Consider the following 22277-nt stretch of genomic DNA (forward strand, 5'->3'; position numbering starts at 1 on the left):
AAAACTGCAGAATTCTTCGCGTGCTCTCTCTTTGTGCCTCCTGTTCACGTCTACATTTCAAAACACGTCTTCTTACTTGTCCTCAACATTTATCTGACAGCGACTTAAGTACCTAGATGTCCGCATGGCAGTTGGTGGGAACAAAAAGCAGCTCTCATATCCGACGTTATCACTTAGCCTGCTGCAGGTGGCGTAGAAATGAATTCTGCGTGTTCACGTTTCCTGCAGCTACCATGACCGCAGCTGGCTTCAATCTTTCATTGCCTACGTAACACCTGCATTGTAAGCTAGCACACCTAAGTGTCCTTCACTGCGCTCTGGTAAAATTATCAGTTCCTCATGTGGTATCTATCTTAAACCTTCAGAAGGGACACATTGTCTCGGTAATATAACTACATTACAACCGAGCCATAGAATTTTTATCATGGCTTTGCAGCAATAATAACGTAGCAGACGTCCTGCGCAAGGCTTGGCACCAGCCGAGTGCAACCTGCATTGCTTCCGTCTTACCTTGTAGGGGTGTGTGAGGCACATAGATGGGCACACAACTGCAAGTTTTATGAAGGCGTGACTCGCTAAACAGTGGCGAAGGTGCCGCAAGCCTGTGATAAATATATGACTGCAAACCTTGCTTCCACATACACCGAAGACCCTAGAAAGAGCGATTCAGACCAGCGATTCCCGGGAATCTAAATGTCGTTGTATGAAAAGCGCCCAGACGAAATTATATATGCAGTCACTGCAAAAAGCTGTACTATTTACTGTCGATGTGAAACACGTCTGCGTGACGGAGGCCCCCCAAGCCCATCTATTTTCCTCGCCAGCACCTGGTCTGCTCTCCGCGTTCCCACGAGACGCGATACTATGTTTTATTCAGATTGGAAATATAAGGTCACGCTAGGCGAATTTTCGCCGTCGGCGTCGATGTGGTGTTCCGTATAAAGTCGAAACCCCGCGCGCCATATGCAGCTGGCGTGAGGAAAAGCGCGGCGTGACGAGCCGAGAAAAATGGTGGCCTGATGCTTCCCGAGCGCCTAATGTTGAAGATCACGTGATCAAGACGCGTTAATGGGGACAGGTGAAGCACGTCTCCTTCTAAAGAACGGCCGTCCACGCGCTGGCCTGCCAGCGTGGCTGAGCGCACACTCGGCCCCCATGCCCTATTTTAAAGGTAGTCGGCGGCCGGCGCGAAGATGGTGTTGGCGAGCCGAAGTGGCTGGCAGCTTCGTGTTGACTGTCTTTGAGCACACTTAGTGTTGGAGAGTGCAATCACAAGTTTTGGAGACGCGTCGAAACGAGGGGCTGCACGAAGCGTTCCACCTCCTCAGCCTGCACTCTTCTTCAGGCCAGCGTTGCGACGGCAAGTGTTCGAGGTCATCGGGCGAGATCTGTTCTCGTTTGCCTGTGCGAGCTTGACACGTGGCTTCCTATTTTATTTATTAAGCAAATAGCTACTTCAATTTGTACGACCGATAAAACTACAAACTTTTCTTCGCCTATCACTTCGCTATCACTATAGATGCTTCACCTTTTGGATGAGCTGCGACATTCTTTTACACGCGCTCTCCGGGGGCGCACCGGGCCGCACTTGTTTGCCGCATGAGGGAGGCAAACCCAAAACTGTCGGCTCCCACAGCGTACACTTATACCGTGTTCAAAGCTCCAAGGACATTCAACTGCGCGGTGTCATTTCTATCGTGTCGCTTTGAACCATAGTACTCTATTGCCGAAGAGTACGCTTATTCACAAGCGTCACAATATTTCAGTCATTATGGCACGGTACATGTTGTAATAAACGAAATCATTTGATCGTCATCAACGGAAGACATTAGAATCAACGAACAGTTTTTTTTTGTCATGGTTTCTTTCGGCTTAGACCTTATATCAAAGACAGATCAAAGATCTGGAGCTGGCGAATGTCAAGTTGAACAGATTTGCGAAGTTTCAACGTGGTGTCAACTTTCCAACAAGCCAACGGGCTGAGAAGTCCCTCCTTAGATGAAGATCTAACCGCGCTCATGATTTCGCATATCGTTGAACGTTCAGCAAAATGAGTTTAGCATTTGAAACAACCTATAATTTGTAGCTATAAGCAGTGTTATAAATAAAATTTGAAGCACGCTTCGCGTCCGTCTTTGAAACATGTTCACGCAATATGTGCACTTGTTAACCTGTGCAAATAATATAAAGAGGCAGTTGATACAAGCCCACGTCTTCTGTCAGCACTCGGCTTTCACAGCAGCCACCGATCTCTTCAGAGAAGCTGAGAACGGCAACATTTAGTCTGCGACGCGGCGCAGCCACTGACCCGTTAATTCTTTGGTTCACTCACCTCGACAACAGGATATGTGATGCGATCAAACTTTAAAAGCAGCAACATTCAGGCCGGTGCTTCGCCGGAGCTCCGCGACTCGCTTTTTTGTCGTTTTTGTGCCGAGTTCAAGCCCGAAGCGGATGTTTTCCTAGAGAGAATGTGCAGTGAACTCCCAGTGCCAGTAACAAAACTCCATCACGGATGTCAAAAAAAAATACATGTCGGCATACTGCGCTATAGATAAGTTTCCTTCACTCATGTCAAGACAAGTCTTCTATTTGAGGCAAGGCAATATTTTTCGCATGCCCTTAGGCTCAAATTGTCGCGCGTATTTCGAATATTGCATGGCACATATGCAAGCTTCAGAACGGTGTCATCTCGCAAGATTTATATGCCTGCAGTCGACCCAAGCGCACCGCATGTGTATTTCAAGCGGGACAGGCGTGGAGGCCATGCAGAGGAATGAATGTTTTGTTGTCATAATCGCAAGTGGATGATGTACAAAGAAACTGGTAGAGAGAAAACCCTTTAATGAAAGGCAGCAACTTTAGCCGGCGTACAGACATCGCTGACATGCTACTCTGCGTGGGGAAGGGAATCGGAGACAGAAAAGGAGGAGAGAGGCGCAAAAAAGGAATAACTTTAAAATTTGGGCACTGAGTTTCCTGACTCATGGGGAACGGAGTGCTGTGGCAAAGTCCTTCAGTCTATGCACCATCCCACAATGCGATCACGGAATTCGCTGCGTGAAAGTTACATGAGGGTGACTGAGTAGAACTAAAGTTTGTCCAGTTGACCAATGTTTTCTAAGTATGTGAATAAAAAGTTAATCGCACGCCTCTGTTGGGTGAGGCAAGCTAAAGGGCCTCAGACACTGTCAGATGTATCTGTGTAGGTGAATGCATGCAATGTACATAGAATGCATGCTCGTCAGCATACGCTCAACACCCAAACACGATATGCTTCACGGTTTGAATTGAGCCACAGTTGTTGCAGTGTCGCCTTGTCACTTGACCGAAGTGGTACCGTAAACCCCATCCATAGACGGTGTTCAGGCGAAGACGAAGATATAGTTTCCAATTGGCGAGGAATTTTGGATGGGAGTCTGGATCTGAGATTTGGGTCGATCGAGTAAAGGAAAGGGTAATGCTGGCTCGGCGAGCTCCACAGCCGGTGCTTTTCTTCAGAAGCAAATCTTTTAGCAAGTTGGGAAGCATCAGATCTTGTGAAATTAATCCGCTTATAGTTTTAAAAAAAGTTATGGGGTTTTACGTGCCAAAACCACTTTCTGATTATGAGGCGGGCCGTAGTGGAGGATTCCGGAAATTTCCACCATCTGGGGTTCTGTAACGTGCACCTGAGTCTAAGTAGACGGGTGTTTTCGCATTTCGCCCCCATTGAAATGCAGCCGCCGTGGCCGGGATTCGAGCCCGCGACCTCGTCCTCAGCAGCACAACATCATAGCCACTGAGCAACCACGGTGCGTGCGTATAGTCTTGGTGTTGAAGATCTTTGTGTGCCACTTCATCTGTTTTGTCGTTTGTACGAATACCACAATGAGCAGGTATCCACTGAAATTTGATACAGTGGTCTGATGCAATAGCCAAGTGATGTAAATACGCAATGTTGAAAGAAACAGGCTGGCGATTAGTCTTTTTTTTCTGTTTTTTAACAGACTGCGCAATCTTTGTAGTGCTCCTTTAGAGTGAATGAAAATCGGCCATTGATCAGGCTATCGGCGCAGTATATAGAGGACAGCTTCTTTGATGGCGTGAAGCTCTGCATTCATTGAGGATGTCCTCCGCCACAGCGGATAAGAAAGCATTTCTCCTGTTGAGAGAACGTAAAGACCGCGGGAGGAAGCCTCCCGAGTGGTTGAGGCATCAGTGCAGATGTGGGTGTGCCAAGTATATTTCTCGGCTAAATAGAGGAGAGTGGCTGCAGCAGCACGGCCTGTGGCATGCGTCTCTTTGTCCCATTTATACCGGGTATAAACTGGTTTATATCTAGAGGTGAAAGTGTCCAGAAAGGAAATGTAGGAGGCAGTAATTTCTGTCACTGAATAGTCGGAGGAAGGTGTAAGATTTGCACAGCTTGGCCAAAGCCGGGCTTACTGCGGGTTACGTGGACGTGGTACATGAAGTGCTTAAACCCTTTCAGCACGTGCCGAAGATGGGTACTCATTGTTTCTTGGGAAGCAATGACATCTAGAAGTAGACATCCTGCTTCCGATACTGTTCCCGAGGCTGAAGAGCCCTTCGGGTGGCCCAGGCAAATCGACAGGCTGTTTTTCCGCGCGGCTTCAGAGTTCTTTTGTTTGCTGGTGATAATCTCTGAAGCACCGGCAGGCAATAGCGCAATGGACCTTCAATATACACGTTTTCAAGTAGTACCATTGAGCGGCAGTCGCAGCCCCATCGCGTTCCCGCCATGAATGTGAAAACTTGCGATGCTGCAGCAAACCTCGCACGCACCTATTTACCTGAGGTAACCACAATTCCGAGGAATCTAGGAATTGTGGTCTTCCAAGGAATCGCTGAGACCATGCGTACGGCAGCGGTCGTTCACCGAGTAAGAGCGGATATTTTGTCATTTTTTTCTTGTGAAAGCCTTGGCTGTGCTTTTTTCTGGCGAGAGCTGAAGACCTCAGGAAGCCAAATACATGGAGAGCTTTAGTCACGCTTTTTGAAATCATTGTTGGGTGATATAGCACGAACTTGATGCGCCCAAGATGGAGATATCATCGGCATAGATTGCAATGTGTACTCCTCGCGGTAGGTTTCTTGTTGTGTTTATCAGAGTGATGTTGAATAGGAGCGGGCTGAACACAGCAACCTCGGGTACGCCCTTCTCCACTGCGATGGACTGTGTAGGTCCATTCAGAAAACTCATAAATATTTTGCGCTCCGTTAAATGTTTCCTATCCACTTGTAGAACTTTCCTCCGAGACCAAGGCTAGCCAAATCTGCGGGAATGGCGTGGTGAAAAACAGACCGTAGCCAGTCCTTGAACATCAGAGCTCAGCGCTAGGCTGTGCCACTCATGCACCCGTGAGACGAGACACCGCGAGTGAACGTAAAAGCGAGAGATCCAACAAAACACACTAAGGCTGCCGAATCCATGACTGACCTGTGAAATAGAAGCCGGCGTTTCTATTTTATGCCTTAAGCTCTCTGTACTAAACTATGACAAAAAAAAAGACTGGTCCTCTCCTTCAACTGGGTTGTCTTAGAATAAACAATCGCTTGGTGCACATGATAGGTGTCATGCTAGTCTTGACTTAATAAATTGTTACGACTAAATATATAGCTATGACTTGACCAGTGCGCGCACAGCCCCCAATAACCCAATTAACGCTCAGCTCACAGTAATTGCCACTATTATTTGTTGTTGTGAAGCTATCTATAATGTGAAAGAGTAGATCTGGTTTCACCTTTTCGCGATAACGATCATGTGAGACCTTAAGAAAATTCCTACGTCATTTACTCATAGCACAAATTCTAACCTTGTAATAGTTGCGCTGACATACTGAATTTCATCAAGAGCGTATTTATTTGTAACTGATATAGGTGCACCAGCTTCAGAGCATTTCACTTTATATGCGCTGTGTGACAGTACTAGTTAGGCGCCGGGACCTAGATTCATAAAGCTTTGCGCTCGAAGTGCTTTTTGGCATTGGTCGGTCACCTTCGCTAATGATAAGTCCAGCACCTGGATTGGCTAAAATTTTTTTTCTCATGAACAGTTCTAGTGTAATAGACTTTTGTGAATGCGGACCCCGGCCGTTGCAAGCTGATATAAAGGGTGTTCCAATAACTTGAGCCAAGAATTTCAATATTAAAAGCGCGTTGGAAGCGAATTAAACCGAACGCATACTATTCGCAATAATAGTGCATCAGACAATGTTTGTTTTCCCCATAACTCACTAAATAATTAAGCTTAATTAGCCAACCATTTAGTTATTTGCTGAGGACCCCAAGTATGATACGCAGATTTGTAGAGCACCTTCAGAAACTACCGATCGAGTTGTTTCCTTTAAGATACATCTCACTTAGTCCTTTTTTCCGGGTTACAAAGAAAGCCCGCGAAATATGAAAAAAAAAACACGTGACGGAGCGTTTGCGCCGTGGTATCGTGCTGCTCTCAAGCGTGCGTTCGGTCAACAAGGTCGGCTGTATCGTGAATGGCGACGAGGAAGCAGCAGGGCGTTCTTTATCCCATCGGCAGTGCTTGGCCAGCAGCATGCATTTTCGCCGTCATCCGACGGCGAAAATCGGCAATGGAGTATCGCACATGAACTGCTCTAACGAAGGGTGATGCATGCGGAAAGTCGCCGGGCGGCACACCAACTAGCCCAATAATCACCCTTGACGCTATAACTTCAAGCCTTATGGCGCGAATAACAGCGCATAAATCACACGAGGACAAAAGTAACTAGTGGTAAAAAACTTTGGCTATAATCAAGGAAGATTACGCATGTCTTCTTCAGACGATGACTCCTCTCACACTGGCGCCCTCTGCTCTCCTTCTCATACTTACTGTCTACCAGATGTTCTTTTTTGATCTCGCACACCGCACGTGCGCATCGCTTCGTGGTCTCAATATCGGGTGTCCGTATCTGGCCTAACACTTGTGCACCCTGACCGGCGCGTCAGTCCCTGAGAGAGTGCGCCAGCAGGCTGTTCCAGTTTACCGGATGCAGATCATACCTTATGTACCTCGTTTGAACCAATCCCAGGGAACTGCAATAGTGCTCCTCAGGCACCCATATCCCTCTGCATGTTCTCCACAGCAACGCTTTCTAGTTGTTACCAACGTTGAGCAGCAGATATGATTTACTCCAATGACAAAAGAGCGGATATTTTTTTTTTATTTCATATACCTCACAGGCTCCAGAAGGAGTATTGCGTGAGGGGGGCGGTACAGATAACAAAATAACAAATGCGGAGCAAAAACATAGTTTTTTTTTACATAAATATGAACAAAACGAGAATCAAATAATAAACAAAGAACGCGAAGTAAACAAAGATAAAAAGCAAGAAAGGTAAACGAACAGGTGTTAGCTTTCAGTATACAGTAAAGCAAACAACCTTAGAGCAAATGCTTACATAAATAAATAACAATGAAGTTAAAAGTAACAAAACTGAACAGATACTTGTTTTTAGCTAAGTACTAGCCAAATATGCAGTGATTTTTTGTCTGAAGGTTAATGAGTCATTAATGTCAGCGAGGTTATCAGGAAGACCATTCAACAGTGCAATCGCACGTGGCAAAGCTGAGCAGTTGAATGCATTGGTGTGACCGAAGATGCGTTGGAAACTGAGATGATTATGCAGGCGTCTAGATGTGCGGGAGGGACGAACGAGTGGTAAAGTAGATGGGCGTACATTATGCATGATTTTGTGCAGAAGACAAAGTAATGCTATATTCCTGCGCGATTCCAAAGATGAAAGCGACAACGACAGCTTGATGTTAGTTACGCTCGAAAATGGGCTATAATCTCTGGCAATGAAACGTGCAGCACGGTTTTGGATCGACTCGAGAAGATGGATTAGATATGTCTGATGAGGTGACCATATAGAAGCTGCGAATTCGAGCTGCGGTTGCACTAATGTTTGGTAGGCTATCTTTCTTGTGAGGGAAGGAGCGCTGCGAAGGTTACGTTTTAAATATCCGAGAGTGCGCGATGCTTTAGCCGTTATTTTCTCAATGTGGGATGACCATGAAAGGCTAGGTGTTAGAATAATTCCAAGGTACTTGTATGAAGATGTGCGATCGACGATACTATTGTCAAGTGAGTAACTGAAAATGGAGTAGGACTTTTTGCGAGTAAATGTCATCAGTTTGCATTTGTTAGTGTTTAGGGTCATTTGCCAATCCAAACACCAGTTAGTGACACCTTGAAGGTCACGTTGAAGAGCAATATGATCAGCGGGGGAGCGGATTTGACGGTAGATAACGCAGTCATCTGCGAATAGTCGAACACTGGATGTAATGTTTAATGGCAAGTCATTGATGAAAATTAGAAAGAGTAAGGGTCCAAGGACACTTCCCTGAGGTACGCCTGATGTTACGTTACTGAAAGGGGAAGAGTACTGGTCAATGACAGTGGACTGCTTTCGAAAAGACAAAAAGTTTCTTATCCAAGAAATTGTTAGTTCGTCAAGGTTTAAGCATGAGAGTTTGGAAATGAGGCGACAGTGAGCCACGCGATCAAATGCTTTAGAGAAGTCGATGAATATTGAGTCAGTCTGAGCATTGTCTTCCATATTTTGAAAAAGATCCGTAGTGAATTCAATTGGTTGTGTCTCACATGAAAGGCCTTTTCTGAATCCATGCTGATGTTTAAAAAAGAAGTTATTATATTCTAAGTGATGAACGACATTACTAAAAATGATGTGTTCGAGTAACTTGCAGGGAACGCTGGTTAGTGATATAGGACGGTAATTACTCACATCGCTCTTGTCACCTGACTTAAAAATGGGTATGATTTTGCCAACTTTCCAATCATTCGGCAGCTCCCCTGTTGACAGCGACTGCTGAAATATATGACTAAGGATTGTACTGGAAGGGACTACTGTATTCTTTAGGATTTTCGTGTTGATGCCATCAAATCCGGAACTACTCGATAATTTGAGATTGTTAATCAAAGTAGCGATTCCAGCGGCTGTTACGGTAATAGGAGTCATATATTGGTAATCAGAGTCTGCCATCTTTGGCATATTGGAATGGTCTTCCTTTGTGAACGTGGAAAGAAAGTAGTTGTTAAATACAGATGCGCAGTGCTCTCGCGGTATGGGAAGACCAGTGTTATCCACGAGTGTGGGAGTGTCAGTGCTGTTTGAAGGAGATATCGTTTTCCAGAATTTCTTAGGATTATTTTTTATCAGTGACTGAAGGTCATCGGAAAAGAATTTATGCTTTGCACGACGAAGGGAACTGCAGTAGGCTTTTTCGCAGGCTTTATGTTTATTCCACGAACCTAACGTGTTGACACTTTTGGCTGCCCTGTATAAACGTTTCTTTTTGTTTTTTAACGCATTCAAAGTTTTATTAAACCATGGTTTGGAACAGTTGGTGCGAAATGAGATCTGAGGTATGTATTTATTTGCTAAACCTAGTAGTTGTTCTTTAAACAGGCACCAATTTTTGTTGACTGATCGTTGAGAAAATGTTGCGATAAATCTAGATGAAAAGCTTTGTAAATCTCGGTTAATGGCATTATAGTCTGCTCTTTTGTAGTCAAATATTCGTTTTGTTGTTAGATTACGTGTACATGAAGGTGTGCGAACTGTAAATTCTAATAACGAGTGGTCACTGAACCCATCAGTGATTGAAATGGTGCTAACTCTATTAGGTGCTGTTGTTAACATGGTTTTGGCTCTAGCAGTGTCAAGTGGACATAGAAAGTGCGCAGTTGAACTATTTCAACACTGGCAGTCAGGTTCGCGTCCGAGCTCAATGACGATTGTACGTGCATATGAAACGCTGAGACACCCTGGGGCTTTTACAAAGAAACGACATAAACCTTCAATCCTGGGGGAGAACGTGGAGACAGATATTCTGTCAAAGTTTTCTTCAGACCCACATGCAAGTGTTCGTAGTGTGAGCGCTGAAGCTGGTGTGTCAAAGTCTTCAGTTTAAAGAGCACTTAAGGAGAGGCAACTTCATCGGTACCACGTGCTGCCGTACAAGATGTTAGAGCCCCGTAATTTACTAAATCGAGAGGACTTTGAAAACTGCATTATAATCGATACGAAAGAGGTCCCAGGTTTTGTCAAGAAAATACTGTGGACCGATGAACCTACCTTCTCACGTAATGCCCAAGTGAACATCCACAACGCTCTCTATTGGAGCGACGAAAACCCTCACTGGATTTTGAAGACACATCACCAATATCAGTGGTTGCTTAATGTGTGGTGTGGAATTCACGGTGCACTATCGTTGGCACCGTGTTTTTTGATAACACGCTTACAGGCGAAAGATGCGTCAACAACATCCTTGATGGGTCGCTTGAGGATTTTCTTTGCGAAGTTCCATTGGCTAGGATCAAGGATATTTGGTATCAGCATGATGGTGCTCCCGCGCACGGCAGCAACACAGCTCGCAAATGGCTGCATGAAGTATTCCCGCAGCAGTGGATTAGGCAGCATAGGCCCATTGCTTGGCAGGCGCCGTCGCCAGATTGAACTCGCCTCGATTTCTTTCTCTACGGCTACGTCAAGGATAAAGCATACTGGACACCAACCACAACATCAGAGAATCTAAAAGAAAAAATAAGACAAGTTTCGAACTCCATTACTGATACCATGATCAAGAATGCCCCGGAAAATGTGCCTATGAGATGCCAAATGTGCATTGCAGCAGATGTTGGCCTCTTCTAACACGAATTATAATCAAAGGGCGCTTTTTGGATTGAAGGTCACTGGAAAATCATTCCGGCCTTAACGCCGCCTCCCCACCCAACCCCATTACACTCCGCCGGCAGGCTGCCAGCTCCTTCCCATTTCAAGCATCAAAAAATAAAGCGATATTCTTGTTCTCTTCCGTCTTCTTAGACTTGTTATCGTTTCGGCAATGCTCGGCCAGCAGCCTGAATTTGCGCTGTCATGCGATAAGAGCCGCATGCCCAGATATCTACACCAGGCATAACGCCCTGTCTAGGGCCAGTCTCTCTGCAGCCGACCTTGTTCATCCATCGCGCGCTTGAGAGCAGCACAATAACAGTGCGCAATCGACCCATCACGTAATATTTTTTTCCCATTTCGCGGGCTTTCTTTGGAATGCGGAAAAAAGGACCACGTGAAATCTATTGCGTTGGAAACAATTTCTCCAGAGGTTTCTCAGGGTGTTCTACAACTTTGCGTATCACACTTGAAGTCAGCAGCCAATACTTCAAAAGATGATTAATTAACATAACTAATCAGTTAGTTAAGGGGAAAATAAAAAATAGCCTGAGTAATTCTGGGCCAGTGCCAACATCATGCATTCGGTTCAACTCGCGTCCGGAGTGCCTTTAATTTTTAAAACTTTGGCTCAAGTTATGTGAGACAACCTGTATAATGCATATATATGGGAACAATTCTAGTGTAATATACTTTTATGAATACAGAAGCCGGTCATTATCGAGATCATATATAATGCATAGTGTACTTATTTTGTGGTTTCAATCTTTCTCTACTAGGTGTCATCATCTTCGTCTTATCACGTGTTCACAAATGTTGATGGCATTAGACTTCCGCCTATTCAGTGTATTTTTCACACAACTCCATCAATGGAACTTTTAAGATCTAAATTTTTGAAGAGTTCCAGAAATTGTCCAACGCAATGTAGCCTACTTAGATGGTGTCACTGACTATAGTCTGACCCAAGTGACCATTTTTCCATCCACGTTTACCAGTATCGCAACCTAGCAATTTGAAGATTCATCTGCTACTAGAAAACTTTTTGCAATAAATCGCAACAATCATTGCAAATAAGTTTAGCTGAAGAAAACTGGGTACTTTTCAGAAGAAATCTGTCAGCACCAGTTGAAAAGCCCATTCCATTAATTACAATAGCAAACGATAGCTTGAATAAGTCATTATAAGCATTGACCGAATGCAAAACGAAAAAGGCGATTATGTATAAAAGCAATATGGTCGCGAACCGATTACAATTGGGATAAATAGGCAATTTATGAACCACAATACCGGTTAGCATTATCGGCCGCCAAGGATGACTTTTTTTTTTATTTCAGAATACCCCTAAATCCCCCAAGAGCTATCAAAGACGAAAAGGGGTGCGCACACTGATGGAATGGTTCTGAAAAGCAACAAAACGAAGGACGATGATTAGAGGACATAAGTGCGACAGTAAAATGAAAAACTGCAGGGTAATGTAAGAAGACACAATTATACAATTTACATTAATGGTGAGAGAAATATTGAGGGCGAGCTCCACCACTGGAAAAACTGCAGACGGCCTGACGTGGCATATCGCGTCGGAAACGGTGTAGCGGGCTGAGAAGGAAAGCTCTAGCAATGCCAGGGAAGCTGCGGTTCACAGCTAACCTCGATAAATAATGAAACATCACAAAGAATTTAGAAAGAAAGGAAGATTCAATTGGTTGCGAAGGGCCATAGCATGTTTCCATGGGCGTCGGAGTAGTTGTAATTTTGATCTCCCTACCTTTGCCTTCCCACTTTCTCTCTCTCTCGGCACCTGCGCCTCTAAATTGTGTCCCGAAATATATTAGTGGTCCTATTCATAGTTTGACAAAAGCCGCACTCTGTAGTTCATAATAACTGCAACGCGGACAGATATTTTACCGTATTTACGGATGGGATGTCTCGAAAGGATATTTTGCTAGGCAGGTATGGCTTCGTCTCGCTTTCAGTATCGCAGTTTCGACAAGTAAATAATTTAAAGGACATTTTAGTGTATATTTTTAATTATCTAAATGACCATTTCACTTAGTTGAGGAAGTCTGTCAGCATCTCGTAAAATCCATCTGAGCCGACAAAACAAAAATTCGAAATCATTCCTACATAAAAGAGCACGAGACACACAGGCGGCACTACTTACAGTGGAATGAAAATATGCCATGACACGATGCATGGCGCATGTGTAACCATGTTACTGCTGGATATATGTGTTATTGCTGCATTTACAGCAAACTGGCGGCTGTTTTACGGACAGCGTACAGCACCAATATTGAATTTAATTCTGAGCATTTACGTGCCGAAACCACGAATTCATTATGATGCACGCAGTAATAGTGGACTCCGTATTAATTTTGACCCCGAGGGGATATTTCACGTGCCCCCAATGCACGGGTTACGGCAGTTTTCGCATTTCGCCCCATCGAAATGCCCCGGTCGTCGCATTTGATCCAGCCACCACGTGCTTAGCAGCGCAACACCATAGCCGGTCAGCCACCGCGGCGGATGAGACCAATACATTTCGTCGCTTTTTTCACGCAAAAAAAAGCGATAGAAGCGATTGCGTGGGTTTTGTTTTCTTTGTTTAAGATACATATTTTACGGTTATTTTAGCGGGTATTGTTGGTGGTAGTTAGAAAATGTCATTAAACAGACGCATGATTGTATAACTTATAGAATGAAGAAATGCAAGCGATTGCGCGGTGGTGCAGTAAAAGTACCAACTAGGCGCGTTGATTTAAAGGTGTTACCCTCGATTAGTGCGAGTAATCTGAAAAGCCGAAGCGCACCGTGTGACTTTAAAGCAATTCGATGTTATTGATTAAGATATTAAGATTACAAAAAGTAACGGACCGAGCACACTACCCTGAGTAGTACCAGATGACACGTGAGCAGACGATGAGTTTTGTTTGTAACAGTTCTTGGAAGTAAAGAAAGGAATAACATCCGAGTCAACGACATGTTGAGTTAGGTTTAAAGTGTGCCCATTGTGTGGTAAACAGTCAAACGCTCTCAAAAATCAATAAAACTTGTGCCAATTTGAACTCCATATTTTCGAGAATCATTCTGGTATAGTTGCTGACTTGGGATTGAACTAGGTGTTCCAAAAATTTACAAGTCGTGCTCGTCAAGGCAATAGGTCGATAGTTTATATGGAGATGATCGATCACCAGATTTGAAGAAGAGAACGACTTTGACTGTGCTCCAGTCATGAAGAATGTTCCCTGCCGAAAGTGACTGCGCAAAAAGAGCGGCGAACGTTTCCTTGATACCCGACGTGATGTTCTTAAGTATACTGTCATTTATTGCTTCGTTATCAGAAATAGATCACGTTTAACATTGTTTAGCAATGAAAAACTTCTTGCAGTTGTTATCACAGCCATGGGCCAGACGGATAATTTGCTGGAGTTGGTGCATGAGCTTGTGTCCTATCCCATAAATAGTGACGAAGGATTTCACAGCGGAGCCGTTAGCCTCTCGGTGGTCGACATTTTTCATGTCCGTACGTAAGCAGAAATTATCATCATCAGCAATGGCTCATACGCCCCCCCCCCTCACCTACGCAAGCAAAAGCGTAATGTCTCATCACCCTCGTAATGCAGAGGCTACAACGAATCACTCAGCAAAATGAAGCCAACAGTGCATACATTCACTGTAATCGCACATAGAACGAAGAAAACAGCGTACGTTTCAATAAAGAACAAGCTCAGAACAAGCATCTATGTTCATCAGCAATGAATCATAGCCCATACACAAGCGAAAATGCAATGGTTCATACCACCGTTAGCCATGCCAGCAAAAAAATGCAATAGCTCATGCCCCCACAAGTAGAGGCTACAAGCGCTCAGCAAAGTGAAACAAACAGTATATACATTCATTGGAATAACCCGTACAACACACAGAACAGCACACGTTTCAATAAAGAACACGCTCAAAACAAGCATTCGAGCCATACATTAAGAATTGCATACCCTCTCAGCAGTTGTAGTGGTCGTTTTGCAACACCTTCGCTGGACATCCAATTTCACAGGGCCGGGAAGCCGAGTCAATATTTTTCAATCTATCTGCAAACGCGGATAAAAAGTAATTCTAAGAAATTCTGGAAAACGATTAGTTCGACTCAAAAGGGTAGCGCTGTTTCCTTAGAGAACGGAGACAACATTCCTAATTCTGACAGCGAGTAAACAGTGGTAATTCATTCGTTTTTAATTTAACTAAATCTGGAAGCCTGTGTACCCAATTTTGTTTCCAGTATATGGTCCTGTCGATATCACTCGACCGGAAATACAGTACCTTATGAGTAATATTAGAGTATCTCCCTCCGGTATTGATCTTCTAACTTGTGAAGTGTTTAAAGTGCGGTTTCTGTGCCGACGAATATTCTGCTACTTATCCTCAAACAAATGCTGCTTAGCTATTGCTAATCCTATGCCTGCTTTTTCGCGAAACAACCACCTTGCTTCCATTTCTTCCAATTCTTCCAGAGCATTGTGGTCATGCGCCGCAAATTAACAAGTGTTCCCTCCATCCTGCGAAAGCTAGTTCATGTAACTATTCTTTGGCCTCAGCTTGAGTACGCCTCATCTGTATGGTTTCCCCCCGCATACACAAAAAAGAAATAGAAAAATGTGTCATTCACCTTCTAGAAAACATCTAAAATTGAGCGATGCGTTTCTTTTCAAACGATTATACTTGTCCCTTCGAATATCAGCCTTTCAGTCGCCGCTACATTTCGCTGTTCTCCTTATTTCATAGATAATTATCAGAGCTGCTCCATGCATGTCAAGTCTGAAAGAAGCTTCCTGTGCATCACTAAGACTGCGGGACAAGTTCAGCTACACCTGCATTCGCATTACACGTTCTGTCAATTTTTCAGCTGTTCCTTGTGCTATCCATTTCTGGAACGCTCTCGCGGGTAAAGTCGCTTCCCGGTTCAACTACGACACACTTTATAGTCGACTGGTTGAACATTCCGCCGTCTCAGCCTTGCGCCTCAAATTTTTTCTGGCCATTTCATATCTTTATCAAGTGCCTTCATCTGTTTTGCCATATTAATCCTTGTGTATGTTACATTTATATTTTTAAAAGAAGTAATGCGTAGGCTCCAACTAATTTCATTGTATGTGAGCCTGTAGCTGATCCATATATGGCAGAAATTTCAGTTGTAGTGTCTCTTTGCTTTCTTTTATTCTTATCCACATTTTTTTTTGCGCCTTCCTCTGCAGTAATTTACCAATGACATGGTTACGTCCCGTTTGTGCTCTTATTCGGTGTACAATGAACTTCGTGCAATATTTACGAGTTTCTGCGTACTTTGTCATGTTTTTAGTTTTCAGTTTTGATTGTACTTTTTTGTACTGACTGTTGTAATTTTTCATGCTGTTGCGTTGTGCGGATAATGCTCTCTTTAGGATGGTGTTTTTTTTTTCTCTATAACGCGTTCCTTTGTTGGATGTAACAGCAGTATCCGCCTTGCTCAATGCCGTCCGCCAGACCTTTAAGGTATTCATGAATAGGACTTGACACAAAATTAAGTACAACTAGGCACACCGTGCAGCAATGGGCAAGTCTTTCAAATTGTTTTCACACTTTGGCAGTGAAGCTTGTCAGGGATCCGCCGGCAGTAAGCACACGACGAGCGATGCAATACGTTTGCGCGTGTGTATTCTGCACTTTCGGCACCGCAGAATGCGCTTTCTTACATCTCGGAGTCTAAATAATTCGCTGAGGCTGTTCTGCACGCTCCCTTTGATAGCGTTCGTAAACATCAAGCGTAGCGCATTTAGTTTATTTAACGGCACCTTTAAAGTTTCATTTCAGTTACAAAAGACGTAATTTCATATTTTCTGATTCTAGCTACAATGTGGCCTGTTATGGCCTTTTTTGTCGCTATGACAACAAGGCCATATCGTGTTGTATTCTGTACTGAAATGGCGACCCCCTCTCATCACGGCAGTGACATCCGTCTCCACTGAGGCGTGAATCCTAATCATTGATCCTGGTAATGTTTCGCGTTTGAAATTGAGAGTCTGGCCGTACAGTGACACGAGAACAAGGATTAGCGCTCACTCATTTTGACGCGTAGCCTTCGTTTATAAATATGAGAGGTAAAGCAGCTTCTAATTGCAGTGCAAGGAAGGCTTCTGGCCGGGTAGAGCCTCAGCATAACAGGCTGCTCGATGACTAGCTCGGACCTGGACCGAGACGTCATTTGGTATAGATTGAACCAAGTGCAGTATGACAGTCCCTCTTCGCCCACAAAACCCTAGCGCTCGCATACCCTACCCCCCCCCCCCACCCCTTCCGTTTGAAATGACAGCAGTTTCAATCAATGTTCATTATTGATTACGGGCAATGCCGTGCACTTCTGAGGCTGGGTATGAGAGCCCGCACCGAAGAAGTAAGATTCTTTGTTTGAACTCAACTAACGACGAGGATTCATTTATGTTGCTGTTTTCTTTTGAGTTCTATTTTAAGTGCATGGGATATTAAATAACTAAGAGGATTCCTAGCTGATAACTGTTTACCACACTAACACTGATTTCTACATCTCCTCCAACATTGTGCTAGACTTGTTCTAGGGATATGTTTAGCAAGCACAGTACGCCGTCCCTTTAGCCTACCTCGCACGTCAATTAGCGATGTTCACGATGCAATTTCTGAGCGGACAGATGTCAGTTAAGGCCTAGTGCAAGAACGCACTGAGCATGCCTGAATGAAATGTTGGCGTGCGTAGCCTTTCGCAGAACCTGGAGGGAAAGCAGTGATCAGTATTTTAGCCAAATGTTATTTCTCCAAGATATCATCATAAGGTTGTTAGTCCTAATTGTTTACTCCTGGGTGGTCACCCAGAGTGTAATTATAAATTTTTATCTCGGTTTCCAAAATTCTGAAACAGCACAGTAAGCTAAGAGGAACGACCAAGTTAGCGGTTCAGGAATAACTTTGACCACCTGAGTTCTTTAATATGCGTCAAAATCGAAGAACTATAGTGAGCGTTCATGCATTCTGACCCCATCAACATGCCTCTAGTGTGGCCTGAATTCGAACCGGCCACTTCGTCGGCTCAGCAGCACAACGCCATAACCACTGAGCTACCGGAGTTGGTACCAAAAAAGCGAGATATTGCATGAAACAAAACAAAAACATGTTTCACTAGGCTCAGATTTGACTTTAGCAGGGAAGAAGTTTGGGCGTGTTGGTAGGATGCATTCAGACCGGGATAAATAGCGCAAAAATTACACAGGGACAAGCAGAACACAGGACGAGCGCTAACTTTCAAGGAAAGAGGTTGAATTTTTGGGCATAATCGTCATATGACTGTCTTTTCCCCCTTCCCTTCTGTGTGTTCTATTGTAGTGGCGTCCCAGTGAGTATATATATATACTCACTAGCTGCAATAAATCAATTGTTGAAAGTTAGCGCTCGTCCTGTGTTCTGCTTGTCCCTGTGCAATTTTTGCGCTATGTATCCCGGTCAGATTTGACGTCTGAAGGAAAGGAAGCGATAGCCGAACCATGCCACGTCAACTCTCGAACGGAGACGAAAGAGAGAGAGAGAGAGCGCGATAGGGTGGTGCGTGTGCTTAGTGTTTTCATGGCATCTATGTTCTAGGCAATATACCGCAGGTTTGCGTCTTGTGTCGACGTTCTTTACAAGACAGTTGACGAGTAATTCAATGGTCATTGCTATAGCGATGGCTAAATCATTCACGTGCAGTGTGCAACAAACGAAAGTCGACCACCCTGAGCGAAGAGCACGACCAACAGCGCAGGAAGACGGGACAGGAAAGAAAGGCTGGACATGATTTGCTCGTGTATTGTCAGCTACGCCGATTGCCATGCTATTCGCGTATCAACTAAGCCAGCTTCGTGCTCAACCAGTGAAGGTTCACCCATGTGACGAAGGGAGAATGTTATGGAAGTTGTAAATTATTATTGAGAAATAATTTACACCTACTCCAAGTTGTTTCTTACAACAAATATGGCTGCCCATAACTAAAAATTTCTTCTGTGGCTTCATAAACAAATATGCATTTAACGAATACCACACAATCAAACTGAAACTAAACTACTGCAGAAGAATATCCAACAGTACAACACGCAACCTGCTCCTGCAACTTGTCGAACATTCACGGCAACTGCGCATTGCAAAACGAAAACAGGCGCAGACGAAAGTCCTTATTAAAGTGCACGTTCAAGTTTAAGCTGCACCATGTAAAGCAGCCATAAATGCAACAAAAGGAATCATCAAGTTGTCGGACCGATAAAATTTGCCGCAGAAACACAATGATCGCGTCAGTTGGAATGCTGAACAGCGAAGAAATAAACATGCATTTAAAATCTTCGTAAGCAGTGAAAAGCTGTGCAAGCGGATGACAAAGTCAAAGCACGTGGACGCCCTACTTTCCTGTTTGAGAGGCAAATGCAAATCGCGGCTGCGTTCAGGCGTCAGAATCCTCTCCCGGATATATGCATGACCCAAATGGTTTCGTTCTACCTTATCTCTGCCACGTAGCTGTATTCTTGGTCTCGTGCCAGTCCAGCTATTTTCAAATCAGCATATCATGGTACGTAGCACAGGGCAGCGATAAAGTAGAATGAGAAAGTATTCAGGTCATAAACATATCCGTGAAAAAAGCTGGTGCTTCGGCACAGCTTGTGCTACATGTTCACACAAAGAACGAGCGTTACGATGTGCTCCTGTGAGTTTTCTTTTTTTAAAGCCTTTTGCTTTCATGCTTATTCATTTTGCGAATGTTCTATAGTTCACTTTTTACCATGCTGTCCCTGATTTTTTTTACATATCTTTACGTATTTATTCTGCTACCACTATAATTTGATTGGGGTCGCCGTCTAAAGCTTTAGCTTCAAAGAGCACCTTTTACAATTTCATTCTCCATAAAGTATTCTTTGCCGTTGTGCTGTTACACGTATGTATAAGTCACGTTTTCTTGTGGCGCTTATTATTTCCATTTATGGTACTTCATTTAGCTTTTACGCTGCATTTCTTCCGTAGGCTAGTGTACGGCTTGATAGGGATCACCTACCTGGTCACCCTGTAACACAATACCGCCATCACCTGTGAGTTGTAGGACAATAAGGACATTACTTTTTCGAGAAGTAGCAACTACCAAATCAATTTTTAAAATTTCATAACCACTTTTATTATCGCTGCAGTTGTCACACATTTGCGAATTGCACCTTTATATGTTCGCCATTTCGCAAGCTCATTAGTAATTTGACAGTGTTGACACAGCTGTTCCGTCTTTTGGGGTGACTGAGGCGTCGTTGTGTTGAACAAATCATGATCAAATTAAAATCGGCTACTTGAATTCATTAGTTCAAGGAACAATTGTTCACCAAGAATTACCTGTGCCCTCTTTCTCCGCATCCGAGAGCCTTTACTCATTTGCAAAATAACACATGAACACGTTGTTCTCAGCAATACAATGAGGTATTCCTGTTTGCCTTCAACATAAAGGAAAGATATGGTAGCCTTGAAACATTCGGGGTCTCTAGGTCGACGAAATTTTCATTGCGAAGCGTAGAATGACAAAAATGGGAAAGTGACTAGGCTTGGTCCTTGCATGCAAGCACACTGCTGCGGGTGTACCAGCCCACAATGCACTAGTGACATCAAGGAGATCGGGTCACTGCTTGACATCTGGCTCCTTGGTATTTTTTACTCCCTCTGAAGCTGACACCGTGTGTGAAGCTGTTGACGAGACGTCGATCGCAATAATGGCGAATTTTGTCTTCTTTTTAGAGGTACGGGGAATACGGAGGGTATTAGGTACGCACCATAAAGAAAAGCTTACCGCATTCAATGATGCGATGGTTTCAGAAGTACCAGTAGAGACTGAATACGCGTTAAAGAACACTCTATGCATGACATGGGGCCTAATATCGCCGACAGTACGAGCTGAATTTAAGTCAGCATCATTCACGATTTCCTACCTACACTCGCATACGTCGTGGCTTTACCCTAGCTATGCTATCAGGATACTGTAGCGCAATTAAGTGAAAAGACAAATTGGATTTCTGCATTTGTGTTAACAGTAAGACATGTATGTCAACTTGAACGCTGATTAACCTTCGTTCTCTCTTCGCAGAGGTACTCAAGGGACGAATCCCCCATTGGACCGGAGGCGACGACGCCTCGCGAGGTGGTCCTGGACTGCCGGTGTCTTCAGAATGAGCGGCGCGACGGCGATCCGGCGCTGCTCAAGGAGCTCACCGAGGACGGCTACGGTCCGCGCGACCGCATGGTCGGCTGGTCGTGCGCCTTCCTTGCGGCCGGAGCGTTTCTGCTCGTAGGCGGGGGTGTCATGCTAGCGCTCTCACTCACGCTCGAGCCCAAGGTGAACAGCTTGACTGACTACTACGACGTGCCCACCACACTGTTAGGGGCCGCACTTCTGGGCCTGGCTGCGGCGTTCTTTCTGCTGGCGCTCATCAAGGGATGCTGGCATCGGCACTTGTGAGCGCTCACCTGAACGACTGGACTCCAATCATGGCTGAAAAAAATTTTGTTAGCCTGACAGCCTTGTGGCGTACGCCTTTCCAAGGCACTCTTGTTCCATCGCTCCTACATGTCTGTCCACAGGCTACTCGCTCGAAGGACGGCCATTCCATGCCATCTTTATACACCGGAGAAAAAAAAAGAGGTCGCTGACCATACCGTGAAGGCTATGGTAGCACCTTAAGACCTTCAGAACAACAAAAAGCAAACAGCGATTGAAGCGCTTGAGTAGCCAGAAGCCTCCACAACATGGACTACACTGCCACGAAACTCTCAAGCAACCAGTTACAGTGGCTCTCTAAGAAAAAGACTGAACGGTCGCGAGAGCAAGTACAGTAGTGAAAGCGCAAGAAATGCTGCAGCTAACTTTGAGCGAAGATACCATTGCGTTGGCCTGAGTGTGGGCTGTGTGAAAGTGACTGAAAGCGTGAACACTGCAAATGAGAACTACTACTGACGTGTGTGTTTGTGTGTGTATATGCGTGGGGCCGTATTTCAATGGGGACAAACAGGCGAATTCGCCGAGAGGGCACCAACACGTCCGAACAACAAGGGCCATGTATAGTGTCACAAGAAGTGGTGGCGGCTACCTGCTGCTTTTCGTTTGAAGGACAACCTGTTTGCTAATAATTTTCATTTTTCTGTCATCTCATCAGCAATGGAAGTGCTGTGGAACTCATTGCAGCGATAAATGTTATTCATAAAAGAGAGCTTCCAGCGTATTCTTCTTTCTGCATTCCATTGGTAGGTCTGCGACATATTTCTATATGTGCAAGAACGTCATAAGAAGTCCAATTGCCCCAAGCGTTATATTGTCGTCTCTCCTCTGAGCCTAGGAGATACGAAAACTTCACGCATTCCTCGTGACCACGGTGCATACCGGCACGCAGAAATCTTATCACATTCATGGCTATAGCTCAGATAGCGCGCACACGAGCATCTTCCTTGTACTTACCTTGAGGAAAACTGGGTCTCTACGCCTGTGTATTCCTTTACCAAAAAAGGCTAGGTCAGCT

At 44.4% G+C, this 22277-nt stretch overlaps 1 protein-coding gene across 2 annotated transcripts in view; it reads left to right on the forward strand.

Annotated features, from left to right (window-relative positions):
• LOC142573118 (uncharacterized) overlaps positions 1–21971 on the forward strand; it is a 38924-nt gene extending 16953 nt beyond the window's left edge. For both annotated transcript variants that reach the window (XM_075682638.1, XM_075682639.1), the window contains exon 2: positions 20852–21971. In XM_075682638.1, coding sequence (XP_075538753.1) covers positions 20852–21223 — 372 coding nt within the window. In that variant the 3' untranslated portion in view covers positions 21224–21971. The remainder of the gene's footprint in view (positions 1–20851) is intronic.
• The last annotated feature ends 306 nt before the right edge of the window (positions 21972–22277 follow it).

The sequence above is a fragment of the Dermacentor variabilis genome, chromosome 2 (assembly GCF_050947875.1).
Source record: "Dermacentor variabilis isolate Ectoservices chromosome 2, ASM5094787v1, whole genome shotgun sequence".
In the NCBI taxonomy this organism is placed as follows: Eukaryota; Metazoa; Arthropoda; class Arachnida; order Ixodida; family Ixodidae; genus Dermacentor; species Dermacentor variabilis.